The sequence below is a fragment of the Echiichthys vipera genome (genome assembly GCF_963691815.1).
Source record: "Echiichthys vipera genome assembly, chromosome: 3".
Lineage (NCBI taxonomy): Eukaryota > Metazoa > Chordata > Actinopteri > Perciformes > Trachinidae > Echiichthys > Echiichthys vipera.
The window spans coordinates 35,655,067-35,668,155 of record NC_139828.1 but is presented as its reverse complement, the minus strand read 5'-3'; the positions used below and the strand labels follow the sequence as shown (position 1 = coordinate 35,668,155).

The window sequence follows — 13,089 nt, the reverse complement described above, 5'->3', positions numbered from 1 at the left end:
GTCCCTGGCAAATAAGATGGACGAACTGGAAGCGCTCGTCAGGACGCAGCGGGAATACAGAGAGTCCAGTATCATGTGTTTCACGGAAATGTGACATACCGGACTCAAACGCCACCATCTCGCGGTGGTGTCTCTGTCGGCTTCCATATTATTTGCCACAGAAGTTTACCAGCGCCATCGCCATTACTGTTTACATTCCGCTGTCTGGAAATGCCGACACAGCGTGTGACGTCATCAGCGCTGCGACTGTGGCACTACAGACGAAACACCCAGGAGCATTCGTCATCATCACAGGTGACTTCAACCACGTCTCTTTCTCATCCACACTCCCAACGTTTCACCAGTTTATCAAATGCACAACAAGGGACAATAAAACCATAGATCTGCTGTATGCAAACGTTAAAGAGGCATACAGCTCCACTGCCCTCCCTCCCCTGGGAAGGTCAGACCACAACCTCGTCCTGCTCTCCCCATCATACATTCAGCAGCAACCAGTGACAGTAAGAACTGTGAGGAAATGGTCTCCTGAGGCCATGGAGTCACCGCAGGGTGCCCTAGAAGCCACTGACTGGGATGCACTTTACAAACCACACGGCGAGGACATTGATGGCATCACTGATTGCGTCTCTGATTACATTGGTCTCTGCATAGACAACACCATCCCCAGTAAAGAGGTCCGCTGTTACCCAAATAACAAACCATGGGGTTACCAGCGACCTGAAGGCCCTAATCAACGAGAAAAAGAGGGCTGTCAGGTCAGGGGACCGTGCAGAGCTCAAGCGTGTTCAGAGAGAACTCAAACACAGCATCAGGGAGAGTAAGGAAAACTACAGGAGAAAACTGGAATCCAAACTGGAAAACAATAACACCAGGGATGTATGAGAGGGGGATGAGTGAGATCACTGGCTTCCAGAGGAGGGGAGGAACAGCTGAGGGAAATGAACAACGTGCGAACGAGTTGAACCTGTTTTTCATCAGGTTTGACCCCAGCTCCCCCTGCAGCCCCCCTGCTGCTCCTCCGAGCAACTACCTCTTGTCACAACCCCTCCACAGCTCCACACCAGCCCCACAACCCCACCCCAACCACCGCAGCAGACACCAGGTTCCACCACCTCCCTTGGTGGGACGGACATAAACATTGTGGACTCCTACAAGTACCTGGGTGTGGTGCTGGACAATAAACTGGAGTGGACCACAAACACACAGGCAGTCTACAATAAGGGCCTGAGCCGGCTTTACTTCCTGGGGAGGCTCAGGTCCTTCAATGTCTGCAACCGGATGCTTCAGATGTTTTATCAGTCTGTTGTCGCGAGCACCATCTTCTTCGCTGTGGTGTCCTGGGGTGCGGGCATCAAAGCAAAAGATGCGAAAACACTGAACAAACTCATAAAGAAGGCAGGGTCTGTTGTTGGCTCTAAGCTTGTCACCCTGGAGGAGGTTGTGGAGCACAGGATGCTGGCAAAACTGCTGGTGATCATGGACAATGTCTCCCCTCCATGAATCCCTGGACAAGCTTCAGAGCAGCTTCAGCAGCAGACTTATCCAACCTCGCTGCCTTAAAGAACGGCACAGGAAATCATTCCAACCTGCTGCCATCAGACTGTACAACGCTGCACAGCAACGCTGAGCGACGCTCATGGAATAAACTCACCGAAGTGACCTATCACTGAAATGCACCTTTCTCTCTCTTGCACATTAAGATCCACATAGCATATTGTAATATAGTGTATCTGCAATACTGTACTTTTTATTTTATTGTTGTTCATATTTTGTATTTTATATTTTATCTTATTTTTAGTACTTCTGATTGCTTTGTACCGCTGCTTAGATGACCTAATTTCCCCTCAGTGATAAATAAAGTTATCTATCAATCTATCGATCTATCTATCTAAGCACTATGCTTCCGCCTGTCCCTACTCGAATGCATACTTTTTGTTTTTGTTTGACAAAATCAATCAGAAATTATTTCATCTGGGAGTCACGTGACGTAGTTGACGTGAATGGCTGCTTGAAGTATAGCTGCACCCATCCCCGAATGATATTAACTTTGAAACTTGGCAAAGAGTCCAACTTTATTTGACTCATCATGTGAAGCGTTGACGTTATATTGCAACAATGCCCAACACTTCCAGAAACACCACTCATCCCCCGAGATTTGGCTCCATTGGAGCGAAGGCTAACGAAGTGGCTAATGCTAAGCAAGCTAATCTGAAGAAACCGCAGTCTTATGACGAGCCTGGCGGCGATGAACCATCCCTGGTAATGTAACCAAAGAGTTTGCTAAGCTCCCTACACTAGTCCTCTAAAAGTCAGATGACGACAAGAGGCTGGAGGCTATCTGGGTGACAACATGTGCTACAGATAGCAAACTAGCTAAAAAATTACAAGCCCCATTTCTCAAGTCGAGAGCCGTCAGGCCTTCCACTAGAAGGCTAATAGGAGTCAGCAGGCTAACCCTCCAGCCTCAGTTACAGAGGTGGAGGCTCTCCATCAAAAAACTGGACGACATTGAGAATGAGGGAGCCAAGGAATAATTTACAGTTCATCGGGTTTCCAGAGGGCAGCGAGGACGGAGACACCATATCATTCCTTATCAAAGTTTTACCGGGGATCCTGAACATCGCCTTCTCCATGGGAATGGAAATCGGCAGAGCGCAAAGGATTGGAGGATCACGTAAGAGCTCATGATGGGTAAAGTTACCTGGAAGGAGCATTGTTTAATGGTTTTCGCCAACTATTCCAAATTGGTTAATGAGAAGCTCATAAAGTTCAACGAGTGTAAGAAGATGCTCCATGCGAAACATGCAAGATTTTTTCTTGACTACCCGGCAGTGCTCACAGCGAGATCCGCACAAGGCCCCCACTGATTTGACAACCACAAAAAGACCCTGGCTTAAATTCATTCCCTTGAATAACTAGACGTTACTGCGAATGGATTAAGTGTATTCAGCACCACTGTATCACTGCCTTAAATTGCGAGGAACTGAACCCCTTTCTGATTCTTTTTCTGTTTATCTGACCCCCGGAGTGTGTGAGGGTAAAGAGGAACGCACAAAATGGTCCAGTTTGAATCAGTTTGTTTGAATATAAGTGGATAATATTACTGAAGGTTTACACACTATATGGACTAGTGGCAGGTTGTCCGATCTTTTTTATTTTTAATAAAACTTAACTGACTTAAATGACTTGATTCACAAAGAGGTTTTCTTTGTTTCTCCTCAAGAGAGGACTGAGCCTTTCAGTTCATCATCATTATCATTCGCTCGGACACACATGACCACAGGTGCATGCATGCACTTGACTATATATTTATTTTTTTCAGTTTTCCTGACAAACGGACAATTTTATTTGGACATTAACAATATCAACGAACATTTGCGGGCTATAGGGACGAGTTCACCACATAGCTCGTTTTCCTGAATAGATTTATTTCTGGTGTCTCATTCGCTGGTATCAGCCGTGGGAGCAAGTTACATTGGTAATATAATTATTTCAGATCATAGCCCAATATTTCTCAAGATTCTGTCCTTCAAGATGCCTGCTAGGTCTACCAGGTGATTAAATTCTAGCCTTGTATTAGATGATACCTTTAAGGAATACCTTAGATCACAAATTAACCTCTATAGAGACCAATACACCAATGGCTCCATCAGCAGGGGTAGCATGAGAGGCTTTGAAAGCCTTTTTGAGAGGCCACATAATTCAACACTTGTCATTCAGGAAGAAGGAAAACAATGCAAAGCTTCAGGAGCTGGAAAAACAGATCATAACTGCAGAATCAAACTTAAAAAAAATATGTCCTCTGAAAATCTTGCCAGGCTGACTAGACTAGTATTCAATTATGACCCAGTGGGCGGAATTCTCTCTCTTCCGGGCAAGGCAGAAATATTTTGAGGAAGGTGACAAGGCTTGTACATTACTTGCCAGGAACATGAAACAAAAAATAAAAGTGATGAGTACGATTCCCGCTATTAAGGAGGGACCATGGATGTGTCCTGACTGATCCCAACATGATTTTCAGGCAGAGAAAGGTGTGAACTATATTAAAATCCTTTACTATGTCAATAACAGGGGTCAGACAGTGGAATGAACTAAACGGAGAGGTAAAAAAAACTGCAAAGGGTTGGCAGACACTGTGTTGAGACGGTATGGGAGACAAAACAAAAACCACTTGTACCCAAACAATAGCTGACACTGAAAAGCACAGTACCAGGCAAAGGTAGTAAGTGCATAAGTAGGGTTGTTATCTTTTTTTTTAGTTTTGTTTTGGCCTTCTTCTGTTTTACCATTTTACTCTTTTCTTTTTTCCTTTTTTTATATATAACATGTAACAAGAATGTGCAGCTGAAAGACGGTACTATGGAAAGCTGGTACATTGTAAGAGATCACAGAGACACTACTGAAGAACTAAGCTGGGTCCTGTAAATTGAGACACCAAGGAGAATCAATTGGTCCACGATGGAGCTACTAAGATGGTCATTGAATGTGATTGACAGAATGTTCTCAACAAGGCGCCGAGGTTCTGGTGAACCTGCATGCCCGGACGGGACCTTTCTGGCCGGATACATCCTGGATGGATGGGAAAAGTGGAGAGTCGTGTGCCCTGCCACACTGGATGTGAAGAATGTTGAGGTTGTGTACATATTCACGTTCATGACAAGTGGAACGCTTGCCTTGGAATGGGGAATGTTCATGCAACACCGGAAGCTAAGAAAGATCGCCGCGGAACAGACCAGTGTGAGGGAAGACAATGCCACAGCTCAGAGTGCTGTGGTCGAGATGCGCTCTGACAACTCAGCAATCCTCGAGTATGTGGCCAGGATGCAAGCGGATCTAGCCACAACTCGGAAGGATATGGCGAAGCTAAGCGAAGACGAAGCTGCAGAAGAAAGGGATGGCTAAAAGAAAATACATGAAAGGCAACAAGACAGGACTGTTGCTCACTCACGATGGACTAATATGGACACTGTGTCTGTTTATCTGCCTAGAGCTAGACAGCAGCTCTTACTACTACCTGCTGTTGAAAAATGTTTTGTCAAAGGACATAACTATTTTTTATTTATATATATAGTTATATATAAACTCACTGGCCACTTTATTAGATACAGCTTGCTGGTACCGGGTTGGACCCCCTTTTGTCTGAGATGATTCAGGCTTTATGACATGGCGCGTTATCCTGCTGGAAGTAGCCATCAGAAGATGGGTACACTGTGGTCATAAAGGGATGGACATGGTTAGCAACAATACTCAGGTAGGCTGTGGCATTGACACGATGCTCAATTTGGTACTAATGGACCCAAAGTGTGCCAAGAAAATATCCCCCACAACATTACACCACCAGCCTGAACCGTTGATACAAGGCAGGATGGATCCATGCTTTCATGTTGTTGACGCCAAATTCTGAGACTCATCAGACTAGGCAACGTTTTTTCAATCTTCTATTGTCCAGTTTTGGTGAGCCTGTGCGAATTGTAGCCTCAGTTTCCTGTTTGCTGACAGGAGTGGCACCCGGTGCGGACTTCTGCTGCTGTAGCCCATCCGCCTCAAGGTTCGACGTATTGTGTGTTCAGAGTTGCTCTTCTGCATACCTCAGTTGTAACGAGTGGTTATTTGAGTTACCTTCCTGTCAGCTCGAACCAGTCCGGCCATTCTCCTCTGACCTCTGGCATCAACAAGGCCTTTTTTCCTATTTTTTTTTATCATTTTATAAAATGTGTATATAGTTTAGTTTTTGTTTAAGGTCGCACGATGTCTTCCTTTCATTTGTGTACTTTTTATGATATGTGTGTATGTTCAAATTTTCTGAAAAAACAATAAACTGTTAATCATAAAAAAGAAATGATTTAATCTGTTTTATCTTTGTGTTTTTATCTTTTTTTCTGTCACAGTATGTTGAGTGTTTAAGATAAGAATAAGAGAATAAAAAATCAATCAATCAAAGTCCTCTCTACTGGCATGCGTCAATGTATAAAGTTGGCAGTTTGTGGGTCGGTCGGTCGGGTTCAGTGTTACGGACTTTGTTAATCCCTAGGCTTCCCTCTGAGCTCTTATCCATGCTGTTATTTTGTATTTTATTTTTCTTACCATGATTAACATGTTAGATTTAGTAGTGTAAAAATTAAAGCCCAAAATCAAAATTTCCTTCATTATGGTTTTGTGAAACTTAATTCTTAGAAAATCCTTTCTTTGTGAAGATTATAAGACTTTGAGATGATGTTGATTCAACTGTATGATGCTTTTTGAGGCTGCCGTTTGTGTTGTTGCTTTATAAAGTACATACACACAGGTGTTTAGAATATTTTGTCCACCCTATTTACACCAACAACGGTAGGCTATATAGCAATAGGATAACATACGGCATCAGTTAGGCAAATGTGTCTACAGCTATAGCATTTATACTGTGATAGCTCACCCTTTAACATCTTAGTGTGGACAGTGTTGGAAACCACTAGGCAGTTCTGCTTTATGGCAATACAATAGATGTATATGATTGCTGCATCAATGTGATGAAGTATTCTTATTATTATTATTATACACAGACTGTATGGTTGAGTTGAATCACACACACACCTCTTTGGCTCTTTGCTTGAGTTGCTGACACTGTGGATCATCAGTGTGTGAGCGACTCTGTGATCACAGACGTGTTGAGTTAGTAGGCAGAACTGACTTAAATAATATAATAGGCAATACAATAGTCATAGTGGTCTCATATAAAATGCTTGTGTGAACTATTACCTTCTTAAAAACAAACTTCACATCATGAAAACATACTAATCTTGGTTTTTATACATCAAAGAGTACAGAAAATGTCCGAAAAGGGTGACCTCACTTACTCTGGCCAAACGTAGCATTCCCTCTCTCTCGTCGTCATCTTTCCTCTTCTTCTTCAAACTCTCTACTTCCTCCAGGAAGCGAAACTGGGAGCGCACATCACTCACTTTGGCATGCCACAGGTCCCCCTGTGCCACACAAACACACATTTTAAAGGCGGTGCAATGACCTGGTGTAAACAGCACGCTGAACTTCTGGAATTTTCTATTCTATTAGCCTTAGTCTGTGTGGTATTTTGGTGGCTAGCAGAGTGCACGGTACACAGGCTCATTCAAATAAAGTATCACAAAGAGAGTTGTTGTGGAAAATTGATCAAAATTTTGGGCTGAGAACTAGGGCTGCAGCTTTCGATTATTTTAGTAATAGAGTATTCTATCGATTATTCAGTCAATTAATGAGATAAGACGTGGTTGTTAAAGCAAAGTTCTATACACAACAGAGAAAATAAGACAGGTTTGGTAAGTAACTGGATTCCTTTAAAAAAACATTTTTATTTGCCATAATTAACGTTATTATTGGCGCAGACATACGTCTAAACTGGATATCACATCAATCAGACCAAAATTCAGCAAGCTTGCACGGGCACCTCCAGATCATGTGTGCGTGGTCGGCCGGGGACTGCTTACAAGCATCACTGTGTCTAGGGTATATCTTAGCCAATTTAGCATTGGTGACATGGGCTCTATGAAGAACCTTCCACTGTAATAGGCTGTGCCTGGCAAAAATCGAGGATGAGTGGACCAGTTTTAGAATATCCCTACACTGGACCTCAGTAATTTCTACCCATAAATAATTTTCCCATGCATTTTTAGGCAATACAGTGGGGACTGGGCTCGGAAGAGCAATCTTATTAAAAATGGTAGATATCAGTCGTTTGTGTTGTACGTTGAGGAACTGGAACTGTTTCATCTCAGCTTCAGGGGGGGCGGCTTGGAAAATGTGGAAATTGCTTTTGGATAAAATGGCTCATTTGAAGGTACCTCTGCAATTTCGCCAACCTAGCCCGTTCAGCCTTTCTCATTTGAGAAAAACTAGGATATCACTTGTCTCCGAGTAGCTCTAAGCGCTTCCGACAGAGTGCCACTCATTGAACTTTATGCAAGAGCGGATTTGAGTTGCAACAAAATCTTTGAACCTACTATCCGACAGTAAGCCTCTCTCCTTTTCTTCCTCCCCAACCAGTCAAGACAGATGGCCGTCCTCCATAGAGCTGGGTCGATCCGACGTTCCTGCCTGTTATAGGGAAGGTTTTCTTGCCACCGTACTCTACGGGGGAATTGTTGGGTCTATGCCTACTCTTTAAAGTGTCCTGAGATAACTTTTGTTATGATTTGGCACTATAAATAAACTTGAATTGAATTGAATTGAATTAAGTGTGAGCTGAACCACAATGGTGAATGTGGAATTGTATCCCGTGGAAAACTAATGTCCAATATTGTGATAATATTTTTATAGTTTTGTCCATATTTAGCTTTTAAAATAAACTTTTCGGATGTTAAGCTTTTTTATACTGTTGCTCATATGTGATGTCATCATCAGGGCAGTTGTCACACAACTCGACCGGGAACCATAGGGTCGTCGGTTCGAGTCCATGTATGGACCAAGAATAGAGATGCCAGTTCCCCTCCTGGGCACTGCAGAGGTGCCTTTGAGCATTCAGCGTTTTTATACTTTTGCACATATTCAGCTTTTTAATATTCTTTTAAAAAATTCAGCTTTTTTAAAATTTTTGCAAGCATTAAGCTTTTTTTCATCGTAGCTATAGCATTAAAGCATTTCTACGCATTTTCCACAGGAAATGCATTTTCTAGTTCTCCATTGTAACTTGAGGCTCGGTGCAAAATTTAAAGTAAGTCGGACATTATTTGGCAAACTCCTCCTAAGCCAAGAGTCCCATCAGCACAAAATCTTGCACACAATCTTTCTACCCAACGATCAAAAGTTATAGTTGAAAGACTTCCTGTGCATTGTAGTCAAAACGGAAAGAAGTGTTGTGTTAATTTGCTAACAAGAAACTATGTCATAATAACATGACAAACAGCTTGATATACTGTAACCTCAGCCTGCAGTACCTTCAGGGCTGGCTTGCGGTGTTCTGCCATCACTGTGAGCTTCTCCAGCAGCCCACGAAGACACTCTTGTGTGGCATGAGAGACCAGAGCTACGACCTCTGGACCGACATCCGTCACTCCTAGTGCCTGTCCTAACACAGGAGACATAAAACATGTGGCAGAAGTATCACAAGAGGAGTCAAGCACATTACAGCTAAGCTTGTCCAGTTAAAAATTGTTTTAAAAAAGTAAATGGTAGTCTAGACATAACGCGATTATATTGCTCTCTGTACGTCCACAGCAGTCCATTTCTTAGCTACTGTGTCCATACTTCTGCTATAGTGTATTTATAGTGACGTTTCGAGTTTTTGCTTAAAGAGCTCAAATTGAAATTCCGGAATAAAATCATCCCAGAGTCTTTTTCAGCAAATACACATCAAATAAGCCATCAAGACAACTATTAATGAAGATATCCCGATGAGTTGCTAACAGTCACTAACCAAATTCCAACCAAATTCAGCTAAAACACTGATTAGCTTGGGGCATCACAGTGAAGGCATTAACACAACTTTTCTAACCACTAATACTGCTCATGATAACACCAAACCTCTGCAGTAGCATAAGAGTCCTCACACATTAACTGAAGCACCAACAACTTAGTTAGTGTACCCGGAGTTTATTAAAAGGGTGTTTTGAAAGACTTACCAACTAGCCCAGGTACCAGCTCCTCTCATAGTAAAGTCCATTCAAGTGAATTACCAAATGCAATGCAATTTATGTGTAAGGACTCTGGTCATGCTACTGCAGAGGTTTGGTGTTATTTTGAGCAGTATTAGTGGTTAAAACGCTGTTTTAATACGCTCACTGCCCCAAGCTAATCAATGTTAGCCGCATTCGGCTGTTAGACTGTCCTGGAAATCTCCGTTAATAGTTATTAAATTAAAAAAATTGTCTTGGTGGAAAAAAGACCCTGGGATGATTTTACGCCGGAATTTCAAGGCTTTAATTTAATAAATATATGTTGATGGAAGTTTTATATAGCATGCAGACTCTATTTTCCGGTCGTACCTACTATTTATCATCTGGACATGCATGATTTTGTTAACCTTAATAAATGTACTCTGGTACTGTTTCCAAAAACAAGAGTTCCTAATGAAAAAAATTGTATTGGACCTATATTGGGTGTGTCTTTGTAAGAGAAGAGTAATTTGGTGTCATGCTGTCTGCTTGTGACTATTAAACTACTTTGTCTAATATGGAAGAAGAGCCGGCTTTAATACTGATGTAATTAAAGCTTCATGGTCAAAATGGTAAATGAGTATGGCAGTATGGCTCTTGTACCTGTACAAAGGATTCGGCTGAGCACTGGGTTAGGTGAGAGGAAGGGCTGATCGTTGCATGACTGCACCACAGAGCCAACCACGCTGGTTAGGATTCGTGCATTCTCCTCTCTCAGGTTGACCCCAGCCATGGAGGCTACATCATTAATGTCATCATCTTCTCTGGGAAACACTCACAAATAACTAAGCCAGCTTTGCACTTTGACAGAACGTTAGTGAGATTTACTTGTTCCACTTGAAACCACAATTACATTTGAGTGTAAAGATACCAACTGTAAGTATTACTTGTAAGATCCTGAACTGTCCTTGGATGTGTATTTGGTAGAATGAGGTGGATCCTGAGTGAAAGGCTGCTTCATTAAAAAAGTTCCTATTAAAAACAAAAACATACAAAGTTATTTGGAGAGTAGCATTTCATTTAGCTAAGTCTTTGTCCCAGTTCATGGATGTAGTTGAGTCTGTACACCAGTGCTCAGTTTCTAAAAAACAAACCCCGCTTTAGAGATTCTGTCTGCTGACTTTGTGTAACTGCAGGTCACCATGAAGGGCTCACTTAGACATCATCCACATCTTACACTCAGGGCTGTATCTGGTAACATCTACACCTGCTGTTAATAAGCAATATTGTGTGCAATTCTGCCTCCATTCTAATTGAATCTCAATATGCAAATGAGATGGTGAGAGGTGGTGGACATGATGTAGGCTGATCTGATAACATACTGATTGCAATGTTATCTTTGTGCATTTACACCTGCACTGACATATGTTTTCCTGAATTACCAGGTGGATCTAAAAGGGTTATTTTCACTTGGGGTGGGGGAAAAAAAGACACAATAATCCCGTAATAGTTGCAATTATAGCCGCAAGCGGCGATGAACGGGCCCTCGCCCTTCCAAGCGACCACATGTCGGGGCTGCAGCGTGAAGCGAGAAGGGAGAAAAAAAGGGAAGGGGGCAAAAAACACAATGTTTTGTTACTCAACCAGGTGGCGCTAAGCAGTTGGGGATGGAGGCATTCAGGGGCAGTCCCTCAACACACATGAATTTTGGAGCGAATCAGACAATGCATGAAGGACATATGACAAGTTAATGGTTCATCCACCAGGGGGCAGTAAGAGTGTAACCAAACACGGCCTGGTGCATTCAGGGACGGGCAGTCATCACACGTGAAGTTTTGAGTATATCGGACAACGTTGATGTAAAAAATGGCACTTCCCCGTTTCCATAAGGGGGCCACTTAAGCCAGATCACCTTCGACCATATGGAGGCATGGGGGGGGGGGGCTCTTATGTATATTCATTTCAAAGCAGTTTGGATGAAGTATGTGGGAGAGAGCTGTTTGAATATGCATGGCGATGGATCCGAAATGGCCGCCATGCTGTTTGACCTACAGACATGCAGAGTACAACAACAGATCAGCATGGTCTCTGGATGATCTGTTAAAAAAAGTGGAGTGGAGTGGATAAAATCCCTAGTACTGGTTAGTTAAAACACAACATGTGGTAATTATGCCAAAATGACAGGTCAAAATCAAAATGGGCGACTTCCTGTTTAGAGTAATCTATTGGTGCCGGAGACATTTTCGCACAGGTGTACCGATTTTCATGCTCCTAGTCCAAAAAATGCCTTATGGGGAGGGGTATGTAAAAGCGCTAAAGAGGCAGTTTGCCACATCCATGGGTGTCTATCAGATCAAATACCTTGCCACCCTTTAGCTGTGTATCAATTTTCATGATGATACGAGTTCATTTATGACATCAAAAAGTCAAACAAATTTTCTTGGCGAGGAATTCTGTCGCCTATCTAACGCCATTACTCATAACAGTATTCTTAATGTAGCTTCACCAACTTGTTTTGCATGTCTTAGAAGTGGAATGAAGTTGATGGGGTCAAATATGTATTTTTAATACATTTTAGTTCACTTCCTGTTTCCAACAGGGGGCGCTATGAGTGAAGTGGGATATCCATCATCCACGCCCTTTGACCTACAGACTTGAAGAGCACAACTTAAACTCAGTGAAGCCTGTGAATGACCGGTAGCAAATTTGAAGTTGAGCGGGTGAAATCTGTGGGAGGAGTTCTTTCTGAGTAGAATAAATTAAAAACAAAATGGCTTGATTCCTTTTGGGTTGAGGTCATGATGGCAACAGACTTTTTTGCATATCTGGGTATGATACATTTGTGTACCGATTTTCATGTGTGAAAGCGGCGATAGGAGAAAAAAACAGGAAGGAGGCAAAAAATGCAATATTTCGTTTGGCCACATTGCGGCGGAAAGCAGTTGTGGGTGTGTGTGTTCAGGGGCGGTCCCTCATCACACACGTAAATTTTGTTGTGAATCGGACAAAACATGGAGGAGATATGATAAGTTGATGGTTCATCCACCAGGGGGCAGTCACAAGGTGTTCTGTTGTGTTCAGGGTCACACGTGAAGTTTGGAGCGAATTAAACTATGTCAATGTAAAATATGGCACTTACTGTTTCCAAAAGGAGGGCAACATGAGCGAGATATATAGAGGGGTTGAGGTAGTCATGCTTAGCCTCTATCTTAATTTTCATGATGACACAAGTTCATTAAAGACATTAAAAAGTCAAACTTAATTTCTTGGCAAGGAATTGTGTCGCAACATGGACGCTATTACTCGTAGCTTTACAGCATTCAAAATGTAGCTTCATCAACTTGTGTTGCATGTCTTAGAAGTGGAATGAAGTTGATTGCGTCAAGTATGTAATTTTAAGAAGTTTTAGTTCACTTACTGTTACCACCGGGGGGCGCTGAGTAAAGTGGGATATTAATACATCGGGCAAATAAGGCATAGCAATCATCATGTCCAGCAAGTATGAAGTAATTTGGTTTAAGCATGTGGG

The 13,089-nt window shown here is 42.4% G+C and overlaps 1 protein-coding gene across 1 annotated transcript in view; it reads right to left on the bottom strand.

Annotated features, from left to right (window-relative positions):
- Window positions 1-13,089, bottom strand: part of LOC310945413 (transcription initiation factor TFIID subunit 4-like) — a gene marked incomplete at both ends in the record, with an annotated part of 59,780 nt that overhangs the window by 14,870 nt on the left and 31,821 nt on the right. Inside the window, 5 exons of the mRNA XM_083911494.1 lie at window positions 6,571-6,627; window positions 6,834-6,959; window positions 8,904-9,034; window positions 10,224-10,384; window positions 10,508-10,592. Coding sequence (XP_083767620.1) covers window positions 6,571-6,627; window positions 6,834-6,959; window positions 8,904-9,034; window positions 10,224-10,384; window positions 10,508-10,592 — 560 coding nt within the window. The remainder of the gene's footprint in view (window positions 1-6,570; window positions 6,628-6,833; window positions 6,960-8,903; window positions 9,035-10,223; window positions 10,385-10,507; window positions 10,593-13,089) is intronic.